This window comes from Acanthopagrus latus, chromosome 13, assembly GCF_904848185.1.
Source record: "Acanthopagrus latus isolate v.2019 chromosome 13, fAcaLat1.1, whole genome shotgun sequence".
Classification (NCBI taxonomy): domain Eukaryota; kingdom Metazoa; phylum Chordata; class Actinopteri; order Spariformes; family Sparidae; genus Acanthopagrus; species Acanthopagrus latus.
In genome coordinates, this window is record NC_051051.1 from 7,681,615 (window position 1) to 7,696,083 (window position 14,469).

General features: G+C 41.9%; 1 protein-coding gene across 11 annotated transcripts in view; it reads right to left on the reverse strand.

The window, feature by feature from the left end:
- The window catches only part of phldb1a (pleckstrin homology-like domain, family B, member 1a), a 30,966-nt gene that overhangs the window by 1,026 nt on the left and 15,471 nt on the right, over positions 1 to 14,469 (reverse strand). For 3 of the 11 annotated variants that reach the window (XM_037118907.1, XM_037118915.1, XM_037118914.1), the window contains 15 exons: positions 13,908 to 14,036; positions 12,674 to 12,829; positions 12,473 to 12,583; positions 12,252 to 12,341; positions 11,998 to 12,138; positions 10,796 to 10,918; positions 10,489 to 10,650; positions 10,219 to 10,359; positions 9,016 to 9,108; positions 8,851 to 8,920; positions 8,485 to 8,629; positions 8,161 to 8,251; positions 5,782 to 5,928; positions 4,097 to 4,316; positions 307 to 392 (listed from right to left, as the gene is read on the reverse strand). In XM_037118907.1, coding sequence (XP_036974802.1) covers positions 307 to 392; positions 4,097 to 4,316; positions 5,782 to 5,928; positions 8,161 to 8,251; positions 8,485 to 8,629; positions 8,851 to 8,920; positions 9,016 to 9,108; positions 10,219 to 10,359; positions 10,489 to 10,650; positions 10,796 to 10,918; positions 11,998 to 12,138; positions 12,252 to 12,341; positions 12,473 to 12,583; positions 12,674 to 12,829; positions 13,908 to 14,036 — 1,905 coding nt within the window. The remainder of the gene's footprint in view (positions 1 to 306; positions 393 to 4,096; positions 4,317 to 5,781; positions 5,929 to 8,160; positions 8,252 to 8,484; positions 8,630 to 8,850; positions 8,921 to 9,015; positions 9,109 to 10,218; positions 10,360 to 10,488; positions 10,651 to 10,795; positions 10,919 to 11,997; positions 12,139 to 12,251; positions 12,342 to 12,472; positions 12,584 to 12,673; positions 12,830 to 13,907; positions 14,037 to 14,469) is intronic. The other 8 variants (XM_037118908.1, XM_037118910.1, XM_037118911.1 and 5 more) reach the window with 8 other exon arrangements.

Sequence of the window (14,469 nt, forward strand, 5' to 3'; positions counted from 1 at the left end):
CCACACTGAAAACATCCTTTTTTTTTTGCTGCGCACAAAACAGCAAAACCCCTGACAATATTTCACAGTGAATATAAATTATGAGTGATTAGAAATGTTGCTTTAGCTCAAGATTTCTACCTAACTGCGTCTTCGGACAGAATCAGTACTTATATTTTTTTCCCCAGCATCAATAAATAGTATTGTGGAATTGAACCCTTCAGATTTTATTCCATTATGATTTCTGATAAAGTAAAAACATCCATGCAAAAAAAGTAAAAAAAAAAAATCACAGATGAAGTGATGGAGAAAGAGAGCGTGGGTTACCTTGGTGGCACTGCGGAGGTGATCGTAATAAACCTCTTCAATCGCCTGAAAGTAAATGAGCCCTTTCAGCTTGGTCTCGTGCTTGTCTGAGCGGAGAGAAAAGAGAAAAGAAACATATTAAGATACATTACATTATGTCTCGCACTGATGCAAGACCTCTGTCAGCCCTGGCAGGAGACGGTACAATCATCGGGGCGACGCGGGGAAACATTTGATGTTTGTTTTCGGTCAAATCATAACAGACAGTGTGTTTTATTTAAACAAATGTTTCTCATTATTCTTGGACCCTGGCTCACACCTGTGGAGAGGTATTCTAGATAGACATGTGGACTGATTACATTTAAGATATTTTATTCTGGAATAGGGGCCAACAAAGAATCATCTGAAATGTCAGAATAAGATGCACATTTCTGTCTAGAAATAAATTAGAAATAAAGGTTTCACAAATGGTCATAGAAAATGGAAACCCCACGCCTGATAGATAGATGGATGGATAGAGTGCTGTGGATGACATGGGTGAGTCGTAGTAAATCCGGCTGGATAAAGTATTTCAGGGTGGGGGTGGGGGGGATGTACAAGGAAAGACTGATGTCAACGAATGAAAACGTAACTTTCCCAGGAAGCTGGCTGAAATAAATAAAAAAAAATTTACGTTTGGACAAATGTTCCTCTTTCTGCTGTTATCTGGCGATACATTTAATTAAACAATCCAATAAGCCAGTAATTGTCTGAGGGTCGGAACAATGTTGAAGTGAGACGCACATGATTGGGAATCAGATGTGGTGTCAGATATTATAGACATTGTGTGACGCTCACAGTGATTCTTGATGTGGTGACCTGTTGCATGTGATAGTGAGCTCAGCCGTGGAGTGTGATATTATTGTGGAATGTTTTTGATCAATCACTGCAGAGGGGAAAAAAAGTGTGCAGAATTCACTGTTTTTCATTGAAATTTACACATTCTAATAACCATCATTAATAGACAGTAAGTGTATGGTTAAATACTTTAGAAATAATCGAATTGTTTATTAACAGTGAAATAACTGTTTACTAAAGTTTAACTATAAATTTACCATTTTATTAATGATGGTTATTATAATGCGTTACTGTAGCTTTGCATTTTTCTGCTATCCTATACTCCTGTACTCCATCACATATGATGGCACATGCGATACAGTTTACTTCTCTACATTTATTTGACAACTTCAGTTAAATGATGATGTAATAATGTAGAGGAAAATATAAATGTTATTGATCCACGAGAAGAGATTCACAAGCAAAGTAAAAAAGTAGTTCAACCGCATTCAACAGCTTCAACACTGAAGTGATGAACATGATTATAATACAATAATTCCTATATTTTTCTGCATAATAAATGCTTTTAAAGTATATTTGATCCTTACACTTTTGTACTTATAATACTTAGTACGTAACATTTAGTTTTAACAGAGTATTTCTACACTGTGGCGTTACTACTTTGTATTAAAGAACAAGATCTGAGCGCTTCTTCCACGTCTGTTGTTGAACAAAACTCAGATCTAGATGGAGAAAGAAACCCGACACAAAAACAAGGAGAAAGGTGTTAAGTCCTTTTTTTTCCCAGCAACACATACCCCATGAATAGGTATGAGCAGCACTGTGTCACAGTAAAAGTTAATTAAAAGTGGGAGTCTATTTCAAGCGATGCCTCAAGTCTTTACCATCCTATTAATTTGACTTGTTTTCTTCACTCCTACTTTGTCTCTGTGGTTTTTGGAGCCTCGTCCCTGCCGGCGAGGTTCACTTCCTGAGATCTTTTGTAAATCAGAAAAAGAGAAAAGCCTCTTTTTCTTTTTTTTTGGTACGTATACATTTGATCTGATTTCCCTTTAAGCAGGTCAGACCTTCTGTCCGGTCCTTTGGACCTGCTCTTCTCTGTTCACAGAATGTCTTGAAGCATTTTGAAAAGCCGTTCCATGCTGAGGCGCTCGGTCGTTACGATTCAAGGAAACCTGCGGATGAGAACCCAGCGGACGCACTCGCTGGGCTGATTCTCTAGTTTGGGGCTAAACTGAATGCATTTAAGTGCGAGGGAGACTTTTTTCTCGCATGTTGTCTTCAAATAAAATCAATTCAAAGAGTTTCTGAGTTCCGCTCTTGTTCAAACAAACAGTGGTCTCTGCGTCGCTTCCCTCCACACTGGAGAAGAAACAAACATCCAGCAACAATTAAAGGCAATCTTCTGAAATACGTCTGACACTTTCTCCTGCTTTCCCCTTTTCCCATAAGTCAAATCTGCTTAGTAATGAGATAAATGTTTTTGAAATGTGAGTTTCGTTTTATTAGTCACGAACAAGCCAGGAGCTAGCCTCCTCCCCAAGAAAAACACATCCAGAGAAAGTATTGCATCTTATTTCATCACCATCATCACCATCATCTTCGTCAGGAGTAAGAGGGTGAAAAGGCTAGGCAAGTGAGTGGAGAGAGACGGGGGGGAGCAGGGAGAACAGGGGCGACAGTAATGAAAATACCCTTGGATTCTATTTTGAACTTGATTGTAAAATAATGTCTCAAATATGAGCTTGTGAATTATTCAGAAAACTAACTGTGCCCGTTTCAAAGTCGGGGGACAGTCTGATAGACGCGGATTACAAACTGACTCCGGCCTTAACACACAAGAACAAGGCGGAAAATTCCACTTAGTGCAGCTTTAATTAGTGTTTGGTTCCAGATGAACAAACGCTGCACGGGACAGAAGTCGGGCTTTATTGAAAAAAAAAAAAAAAAACACAGCAAAGACAGCGACGTGTTCGTTCTTCAGAAGGGGCCTCGGCACTGCTGTCGGCTGAAATGAATAAATCAGGTCCGGGCCTCGTGTACACCAACTTCTCTCCATAAAGTTCTCAGTTTATGAATACGATATATATGTGCAGTTTTCTTATGTGAGCAAATTGGTTTGCCTTTAATCTGAAGCCCCTGAAGGCCGACGCTCGATTTGGACGAGCCAAGCAGAACTTTGAACACAATAGATTCCTTTATAGTGAATCCAAAGAAGTTAATATAAGTGACGCTTTCAGTCCTTTATCCTGTGAAGTCGTGGTGGTGCAGAGGACGCCGAGTAGAGGCTGTGACTTTGACACCTCAAAGGCACCTCGGAAGTTTTTTGTTTTTTTTATCTCAAATGGAGTTTGTAAATTTGCAGATTTCTGAAATGGACTTTGGTGGACAATCTCAAAAATATAACACAATATTTTTTGGATGATATTACGAGCCAGATATGCAGTCAGATGCTCAAAAAACCATACAAAGCATTCTACAACACATGTGGCACGTGCTGTATGTAGTAAGATAATTAAGGACGGAGGAGCTTGAAACAACTGAACTGCTCTAATATAAAAACACCACCCTGATGTGGACCTGTTGGCGTTGGCATAACTCAACTCTTCTCCTTTGCTCTGAAGAACGTTTTTTATTTTTCTCTGATCAGGTTTGTCATCTTTAAGATCCCTCTGCACTTACTGCATGTACAAGTGAGCGAGCGCTTTTGTTAATATTTGGACATTTGCAGGTACTTGCCTCAGTGTGTATTTCTATAGTGACACAACAATTAAATCATCAAGTAAATAAGAGTTCAAAGGGGCAGAGGATCATGGGATGGGTTTGATTTATAAAAGGCATCAAAGCTGGCTTCTCTTCCTTACTGAAATGAATTGTAACACAACTGGAAGTTCTAGATGTGATTCCTCTAATTTGTATCTGCGTGTGCTGATTATTTTGTGTAAATGTAGCTGGAGAGTCACCGTGTCCTCACCGACGTAATAAGCGAAGTTCCTCTTGAGGCGGTCGAAAACGAACCAGCGTTTCTTCCACGATTTGATCTTGCCGCCCATCTTCACCAGGTGGCCCTTGCACATCTTCTCTGTGAGGATGACGAAGGGGCAGGTGTCTATGCTGTGGCCCGACGACTCCACGTGGGCGCGCAGGTCGAACTCCTCCTTGCGGTTCGGCAGGTAGCGTGTCATTGGACGGGCCTGTGAGGAAAAGAGTCACATTGTTAAAACACTGTGAACCGAGCGGTGAAGATACAGGAGCTGTCAACACATGAGACATCTGATTTTAAGACAAATCAACACTTTAGGGATTCGTGTTTACAGCAAGTTCAGCATCAAGCGCTAATGCTGGTGATTTAAAGGTCCAGTGTGCGGGATTTTTGTAGCTCTCATGGCAGAAAATAACATATAATATCAATTGTTAGCTTTTCATTGATGCATAATCATCTGAAACTAACGCTTCTTGTATTTTAACTTGGAATGAGTCTTTAATCTCTACAGAGGGAGCAGGTAGTATTGATTTGAAATCATGGTTGTGTCCACCTGATGAATGAATGATGCAACACTTTTAGCTCTTTTTTGGTCTCCACCGACCCCTGAGAGAAATGTCCGCTTTTGCGCCTTTGTTTGTCTTCTGTTTTATGATCAGCAGATAGTGTACTGTGGGCTTCTCAGAGCTTTTTTTTTTATTTTGCAGACAACAAGACGAAAATGACTCTAAGGAGCAACAAGGCTTAAAAACGAAGCAGTAAAATGAGATCTGTTAACGCCAAAACAATTAACTAAAAAACTCTAAGGGCAGAAACACAGTCCCCCGCAAGTATGTTGTTGCGTTCTGGAGTGTGTCACCCAAAGATCGCAATGCAGTCTGGATGTTTTTTGTAGCATAAAACAAAAACAGGCATCTGTCTTGAGTTCCCCAAAACAAGCATGGCTGAGCAGTTTAACGAAGCTCCAGCTGAACACGTCTTTTGTTTTCCTCCTTCTGTGCAGCAGCGGCACATATTCCTCCACAGACACCATGTTTGTTTACAGCTGCTAGTCACAGAATCGTTCTGATCAGCTCTTGATCGCCATTTTGGACGATTTCAGGTTTGATGCCTCCACCTGTGCTTCAGATTGCATGTTTAATATGTTTATCGGAGGACACGCGCTCGTAACAGCTGTGCCAGGTGTTGCCATTTGGACCACGTGTCTGTGACCTGCGGGGAACTGCAGAACTGAGTGACAATAATGATAATGACTCCTTTTCTTGTTATACATTCATTTGATGCAAAAAATGAAAAAAAAAAAAAAAAATTACAGCAGCTTTAAGAACAAAGACAGCTCTGATGATAAGTGATCTGAGGGTGTTTGTTTACTCACACGCCTGGTAATTAAATACAATCAGTCAGGATTAAAGCTTTAATTATGTGTACATTATATTTCTTTGTGCGCTCCCCCCTCCATTTCTCTCTCTGTTCTTCCTCTCCGCCCTTCTCTCCATTCTCTCCCCTTTCTCTCCCCTCCCTGACAATCTTTGATCTCCCCCCCTTCTCCCAGCCGCTCTTTACTGTCTCGCCTCTCATCCTCTCCCCCAAGTCTCCCTCCCTCCCCTCCCTCCTCCCTCCTCTCCCCTCCTCTATCCTCTTCTTCTTCGCCCGTCTCCTCCCGCTGCTCCACTGACCTGGGAGAAGTGCTTCTCTCTCATCTTCACCTCCTCCTCCACCAGCCTCTGCCTGTGGGCCGTCTCATCCAGGAGCCTCCTCTCGGCCTCCTCTCGCCTCCTCCGCTCCTCCTCCAACATCTGCCGCCGAGCCTGCACCTCCCTCTCCTGGGAGCGTCGGGAGAGGAGACAGAGGAACAGATGGAGAGGAGAGAGGAGAAAAACAGCAGTCGGGGGGGGAACAGAGACGGGGACAATATGTAAATTTAAGGCAAATATTGCAATACAAAGTGAACGACTGTCAGAAGAGGCTCGTGAGGATACAAGTCCCAATCCAGGGTTTTGTAAAATATATCCCTTAAGTCTGTATATAGAGGGGGAAGCTTTGCTGATGTAAAATGATCCTTTGCAGCTTTCAGACACTTACACACAGGCCGACTTTGTTTCAACAATGTCGAAATAACACAAAGGTAAATAAACTACCTCGTTTCACCACACCTCGAGCTCGGGGATCACTTTGAGAGCATCAGACAAGAGAGACCCCTGTGATAATTCAAACGTTATTGTTCGTCAACTTTCAGAGGCGGATTTACGTTCGATGATGATGTGATCACGTCATATTGTTGCTTTACAGAAATGAATGTTTTTTTTACTCAAAATGTTACCAAAAATCTATAATATTGGGTCATTAAACAGGTTTTTTTTTGTTACACGTATGTAGAGTTTTTGTCTGATGAAATGCAGAACAGTGAAAGTGTGTTGCAATAAACATATCTTTGATTATCTCATAGGTGATTTGCATACATCTGTCATATCAAGTCATACAGTTGAATCATTTTATTGCCCTAACTTCAGCATCAAAATCTATTATGTCTTTTATCTACATACTTCGCTGCAAAGCTGTTATTAATGTTAACAACAGTGCAGATTGTGTTCTCCATAGCTGTCACTCACAGTGCAGACACCCAGTAGGTTTGTTGTGTGATATTCACAATAACCGTGATTTAAAATATGAATGATATTGTGTCAATAATAAATACTTGATAATATTTTCGTGTTAAAAATCTGGTGTTGTGCATCTTTTCTTCATGGGTTCATCTGGTTGCCTTTTCACTATTAATTGAGCATAATTGTTACACTTTTTTTCAATTGCATTTAGCAGATGCAACTTACATTAATCCATGCATACATCCATACACTGACCAGCACATCAGGAGCAGTTTGGGGTTCAGTATCTTGCCCAAGGACACTTCAACATGCAGACCAGAATCGAACCAGTGGCTTTACAATAACAAGCGGTCAGCACTCCCCTCTGAGCCACAGCCTCCTCCCTACTCTGATATTTTGAGGGTCATTTATTTGCCAAAAATGAGACAAAACATGCTGTAAAGTATGTCTAGATTGATTACAATAATTTTCGTCCCCTTAAATTTCTATAGACAGCTGTCTGAATATGATAACTGTTTCCCCACCTCATTTTTTTTTACATAGTTGACTTTGTCTCCACCGACTCTTTAAAAGCATTATTTCTTAAAAGTGCTCTGAAAAGTAGTGAGCACCAGGACATGTTACTTAACAAATGAAAACTGACAGACTAACGTGCTGCTGCTGCTCTCGTTATTTTGCGTTTCATGCTGAGTCCATTCATACCGTTGACTCCACAACCTTTTCCCGCCATACTGATCTGCTTCTCATACTGATCTCAGCGCTGCGTTGCCTCATGTCATATATATTGACGACCGTTAAAAAAATGTCTCTTCCTCTGAGTCCTTATGTCCCCAAAACTTGTCAACACAAGTACTGAAAACTGTTTAAACATGTTCTAATATTAAAGCATTCATTACTCTGGAGGTGTGAACGGGGGAATCTAATAATTACTTTCTGTAATAAATGGTAAATGAAAAGTTAATGAAAGACTAGTTAATAATTATTTTGCTGTTGAAATGAAGTGCTTTTAAAGACATCAGTAAGCAATCGTTAATTGCATTGCTATTACTGATGTTTAGAATACTTAACAAATGCTGTGTAATTCATCTATACTACTAACTCAATTTTAATTTATTACAAACGTATCATCATACAAATCATTTTGCTTATAAAAGGTTAGGCAACAGCAAAAAAAGGGCCTGTTATGTTATCCCACAACCACACAGAGTGTTGTTTTATTTGACTAACAGTCCAAAACCCAAAGATATTAAAGTTTGTTATCAGTTATGACACAGAAATGCAGCAATTCTTCACATTTAAAAAAGGGGGCATCAATCATCAAATTTGGGGGCAATATTGTTTGATTCATTTTCTGTCAAACTGGCTGAAACCTTAAATAAAGTGTTGGGATGACTGGTGTCAGTGACGTCCAGTTGGGGTCAAAACTCTGCAGCGCTCGTGTTGTGAACTCACTCTGTTCTCTATCAGCCTGGCTTTCTCCTGCTGCGCCTCCTTCAGCATCTTCTCCATCTCCTCTATCCTCTGGGCCTCCAACCCACAGGCACTACAACACACAGAGGAAAGGAGTGTGTGATGACACGAGTACGGCAAGGATGAAAAAAAAAAAAAAAGTCAACAGACATGCAGCCTGGGAACTAAACACTGAGAGCAAAAAAAGAAAAAAAGGAGATGGAGACAAAGGTTTCCTCATGAACAGCAGTAAGTTCAGTGACCCTTCTCCTGGGAGAAGTCGGGGCAGACTTGAGTGTTCCCATGGAAACAGAGCCAGTCTCTCACCTTTCTGGGGTACAGGCGGAGTTGCCGGTGGAGACGCTGGTCTCCATGCTGTCTGAGCTCTCCAGGCTCAGGGTGTCGTACGCCTGGCTGCCGCTCGGTGGCAGCTGGTGGTGCAGGATGGAGTGATGGACTGTGGGAGACAGATCTGTGCAGGGAGACAGCTGTCACAGACTTACAGTGCCCTCTACTGATGGTGCAGAGTCATAGCTACTCGCTGATTATAACCAGATCCAGAGCATGTTAAAACAAGGAGAGCCGACACATGCAGTTCAAGAGAGAGATGCTCTGAATTTGTAGAGTGTTTAATAGTTACGAGCGGCTGCCAGGTGAAACCCTGCAGTGTGTTAAACTGTGGAGCTGAAGTACCTTTGTTCTGCAGAGCAAACTGCCTCCTGGGGTCCATGTCCAGTGGGTTTGACAGCATTAACTGCATCCCCTGAAAACACATCATCACACATTGAACTACTTATTAGATTTTTTAATTAATTAATTAATTTTTTGTGTTTCCATGTTTTAAAGTGACGTGTTCACCTTGGTGGATGCATTTCTCTCATGAGCAACGCCGCTGGAGTGTGGCAGGGCTGCAGCCTGTCCAACCTCTCCATCTGATTTGGACTTTAACAGCTAAGAGAAGAAAAGACATATAGTTTCTTATTTTTTTCACATTAGAGGAGGAAGCGGATATACTTTTGATCCAGGAGTTCTCACCCCTTTCACGTTATTTTCTTATTCTGGAGGATCCTTTGAAAAGACTTGCAGTGATACAAACATTTGATTACGGTTTGTGGTTAAAAAAATCTTTTTTTACACATCTTCTTCTCTCTGAGCATAATTTTGATCATTTTAGTTACTACCTGCTTTACATCGAGTTTAATTTGCTTGAAGGAAGTGATGTGACCCCTGACAGGCAGCATGTTGATGTATCCTTGAGTAAGATACTGAACCCAAAATTGCTCCTGTGGAGCACCATGAGTGGTCAGTACACTAGAAAAGTGCCCTTGAAAAGCCTTTCTAGTAATGATATTATTGGCCAATCCATCTCAAAGTATGACAGTGAATTGAATTTGTATTATAAGTAATTAAAAAAATAGCTTTAATAAAGCTTATTTGTTTCTTCCTTTTTTTCTTAATAAAAATATTCCCTCCTCATCAATTTCAAACGGTGAAATACAGACAATGGTAAAAATAAACTGTATAAAGTAGACCAGTAATTGATGTCTCAAGTCAAGTCTGATGTGATGAGTTTTCAACTTGCAGGTGTAAGTTGTGTCTCACGTCATTTATTCCCTGTTCATGCAACCTGTAAGTCATCAAAAGAGGGATATTTTCATGAAAGCGTTAACATTTGATGTGTCTCCTTGTCAAAAATGATCTTAAGTGTCACTGAAACCTTGTATCTCAGAATCAGCACATGTAAAACTTTTGGCTATGGATTCTTATTCCAGCTCAGGGTGCGTTTGTAAGTGAAAGACAAATCTAGAGTATCTCAGCATCTCCAATTAAATAATCGAAGCAAAGTTTCTTATTTAGCCTCACACGTCTCAGTCTCAGTGCAAATGTGTCCTATTACAATTCTTTTTTTTAGCAGTAGGAAGTTTCACAGAAATTAGTTTGGCCCACTAGAGGGCCACCAAGTCATAAGAATATGGATAGTTGAGCGGCTGGTGAGAAAGTTCAGGGAGTTCATGGCTTTGAGCTGGCATTGCAGTGAGGGAGTAAGAGTGGAGAGTTTACCTGCCCCTGTCTGCGTGCGGAAAAAGACTTGGCAGGCAGCGGCGGAGGACATGGCCGAGGCTCTCCGGCCGCCATGATGTCCTGGTACCAGCGCTCGAGGTTAATAGGAGGCATTGCGTTCCTGCTCAGCTCGGGCTGGCTCTGAGGTGATGATGACAAGCATCCAGCCAAAGGAGAGGTGTGGAGGGGGGGCAGTGCAGGGATCAGTGACAGAACATCAAGCAGATAAAGATAAACATTCATGTGGACATTCAGGAAAGACTAACAAACCTGCGCAGAGAGAAAGGAGGAAGGACCACGTGCAGCCGAGTGGCATGAGAAGGCAGATTCAGAGGAGGCCAGTTGGAATGATGCAATAGAGGCAGAGGAAGAGGAGGGATCAACTCTCTGCATCCCAAAGATCTGGCTTAACTGACTGACTGTGATGTACTCCTTCACACAAGACAACACACAGAGAAACGTACATTCACAGAGCCAGGAGAGAGACAGAGAGGGAAGAGAGAGGAAACGGATGAGAAGCCATCAGAGAGAAAACATGTCAGAGAGTATGTGGCAGAGAGCAGGCAGGAGTGTCTACCTCACACGGCAGAGCTGGAGCGACAGCGAGGGAGAGGCAGTGGAGAGCGGCGGGGGAGGAGGAGCGAGGTGGCAGAGAAGCACTTCCATACATCTTATAGACATCAGAGAGCCTGAGGTACTCCTGCATCGACAGCCAGAACACAGGGATAAGGAGGCTGAAGACAGCGAGAGTCGACACTTAGAAAAAGTCATGCGAGGATGCACAAAGCAAACGCAACCCACTCACCGTGTCACTTTACAGTTTCGTCAGAGTTTTGTTGTTTTTGCATAATCATCTGTTCATGTCGATGGAACAGTTCTCTTAAAAATGATTCGGTTTGAGATTTTACAGCCATACGTGAAGAAAGTACAGGCCTCAAACCAGTCAAACTAAGAACATTTGCTCAACAACCGTACTACCAGTATTTCCATTTTCTGCAAATTTTATTTCCACTTCCACTATATTTTTAAAGGCAAATGTACTTTTTACTCAACAACATGTATTTGGTAACTTTAGTAACTTGTTACTTTACAGATTGCAAGTGGCATCAGAGCCAAACTAGCACATTTCTAGGCTCATAATTGTATTTTGTACTGTCAATCACTGCAGTCTGAAACACTCTGTTTTATCTCTTTAAGGCCCTCCCCCTCATGAATACCAAGCCCGCTCTGATTGGTCAGCTCACACATGCCTGAGCCAGCACCGCTAACAAAAACAGAGCAAACGTGTGACATGGTGATGTACTGTGATGTCACAAAATCATAGAATTAAAGGGCGAGACTACTGAGGATGCGTTAAAGGGGCAGTGTTTTCTGTGGAAGCCAGGGGAGGAGGACTAGAAATGAACAAGGAAAACAAAACTCCTCTCTATTCAATATATTTTACTGGCAATCTGATATAGAAAAAACACTGACTCTGAAAAATCCTACAAAATGTTAAATATTGGATCAAATAATGAACCAGGTGGATAATAAGTTTAGCCTTAATATAAAGTATATACATGTAAATATACTTTTAGGTGCACTAAAATGTACAAACCACAGACAAACTTCACACATAGAGAAAAGGCAGAAACACTGCAAGCTCGCCGTTTGTCAGTATTCGCTATCACACCATCATGCCCACCACCATGTTTGTTTTTTCTTATCATGGGAACTGCAGCGCAGGCATTTTAGGATTTGTTAGGTTTTGTCACAAAGAGGATTTTAATGGGATTTTACCTCTTGTGGCCTAACAGGGCAGAGCTCTGGGGAGGGGACGTGAGGGGAGGAGGAGGAGGAGACGGAGGCAGAGGAGGGACTGGGGCTATGAGGAGGACCGTCCGCATAAACGAGGTCAGGTTCGCTGATGTGGAGAAAGTCCTGTTTGAAAAGTTCATCTAAATTTAAAAAAAAATATTTGCTTGGAAGGAGTTTCATTTTTGAGTACTTCTCCTCAGGTTGTGATATTGATGTCACATATGATTCCTCCTCACCTCTTTCATGCTGCTGTTGGGCTTCGGGAAGCTCCTCCCCCCTGTCAGGATGTGGTACCTCTTCTCCAGGTGACACAACCTCTCCTGCTCCTGAAAGCCGGAAACCAGCATGGATGTACTTTTAATAACTAGCATTGTATAATGTTTTCTGTAGTAAATGATCTGCATACTTCTTCAACCACTTTTAAATATATGCCTCCTGTATAGGCAGAAGTACTGACCTTCTGTAGCAACTGCAGAGTCAGCGTCCTGTCTTTAACCATCCTCTCACACTCCTGAGCCGCCTGTAGCCCCAGCTGCTTCACCTGAGCCTCCAGAGTGCCCATCTTCTCCTGTGAACCAACATGTCCAGTTTCATACAATCTTACATTTATGATTAATGTTTTGCACACACACATATATGTGTTTTCTGCCGTCCCCACCTTCCTCTGGGCCACACTGCAGTGATACTCAGCTCGCTCTTGTAGGAGCTGTGAGCTCTGAGCCTCCTTCCTCTCCTCCAGGCTGCTCTCCTCCTCCAGCTGACAGAACTCCAGCTCCTCAAACTGCTTGGTCCCGACTTCCAGAGCTTCAGTTTTCTATCCAGATATACACGCAGGTTATTCGCACTGTTTGAGATCATTTGAACAGAGATATTAAAGGATAGAGCTGACATATGTTTTCCTATTATTAACAAAAAATCCATGAAAAGACCCAAACTTGATACATCTTGCTGACATGTTCCTTCCTCGTGACGAATAGAGATCAGAGAAAGCTGCATTTAATGTAATAAATTGCCCCCAGTGATGTCACTCACTGGCTATGATGCATTGTGGGTAATGTAGGCAATTTATCAGCTTACGTGCAGCTTCCTCTGGAGCCACATAAGGCTTTGTACTACTTTTTTCACATATGTAGTCCCTAAGACTTACACTTCAACAAGACAAAGGGACGAGCCACGGTTTTTGGGGGACAGAACTCTTTTGTAAGCCAAAGCTGAGTGTTTTTTTCTGACCAGACGATACACAGAGCATCATCACAAGATAAAATAGAAAATTTGACCTTAAGAAATGATAAGTTGCAACATGCAGAAATGTGTCTTGCCAAAACATATTCTGGCAACTGGGTTGTGCACATACAGGGGTGAAGAGGTAAAAGAGGGAAAGGAAAAGAAAGTACTGAGATGTGGACATGAATATATTGTTTTCATTAAGGGTGTTTTCATGAAAATTGCTCATAATAGGATAAACAGACACCGGCCTTTGCCTTTAATGTCCACGATGAAGTAGCCAGCCTATAAACACAAGTGTTCTCATCTGACTTGAACCATTCATGGTGAAATGCATGCAAACCTTTTTAGGGCAAAGCTGTTAATGAACATGATTAATTATTACTAATCAAGCATCCAAAATGAGGGGACAGCAGAAGCGTTGTTTACTGTTTGGTCACACTCACAAGTGGCGCTGCTGTGACCTTAAATGATTAGATAACAAAGAGCGACAGCAGGAAAAGAAGAAAAGCTCACTCTGCAGATCTACGAGTAGCTCTAAGTGCTTCAAAACAGAGTCAGCGTTATACGTCTGCGGCCGGTTCTGTGCAGGTCACACTACAGTACTGTGGTGTTTGATATATTATAACTCACTGTTGCCAGCCAGTGGGCTGCGTGAGAACACTGACCCTGCTGAGCTGCTCCTGTAACTGTTCCCTTAGAGACAAGGGGCACTTATCAAACTGCCTCTTCAGCTCATTGTACTCATTCTTCTGCTTTTCCAGGACCTTCCGCTCAGCCGACACATTAGCCCTCCCCTAAAAACACATAGAAACACACACACACACACATACGCACAATTGGGTATGCATCCACACACACACATAAACACACAAGCACACGCACACACAGACCAACCCAGGGAGAAACAAAAAAAAAGAAAATCACAGACAACTCAAATCCATGCAGCCAAGCTTTAAAGGCTGAGGTGGTTATTAGAGGATTGAAGCAGAGGTTAGACTGGTAGCAGAGTTAGAGGTTACAGTGCTCAGTTACATACACGTGGGAGAAAAATCAAAAGGTGTGTGCATGTTTGAAACTACATTTTAATGTCGGTCACATTCAGATAAAAGTCGCCAACGCACATCCCAGAGAGAGGACAGTTTGTGCTTTGTGTTTTTTAGGGACAAACAGCTAATAAACAGGCAGTGCAGGTCAGTTGAAGATCTGTAGATGTTGTATATCTAGACA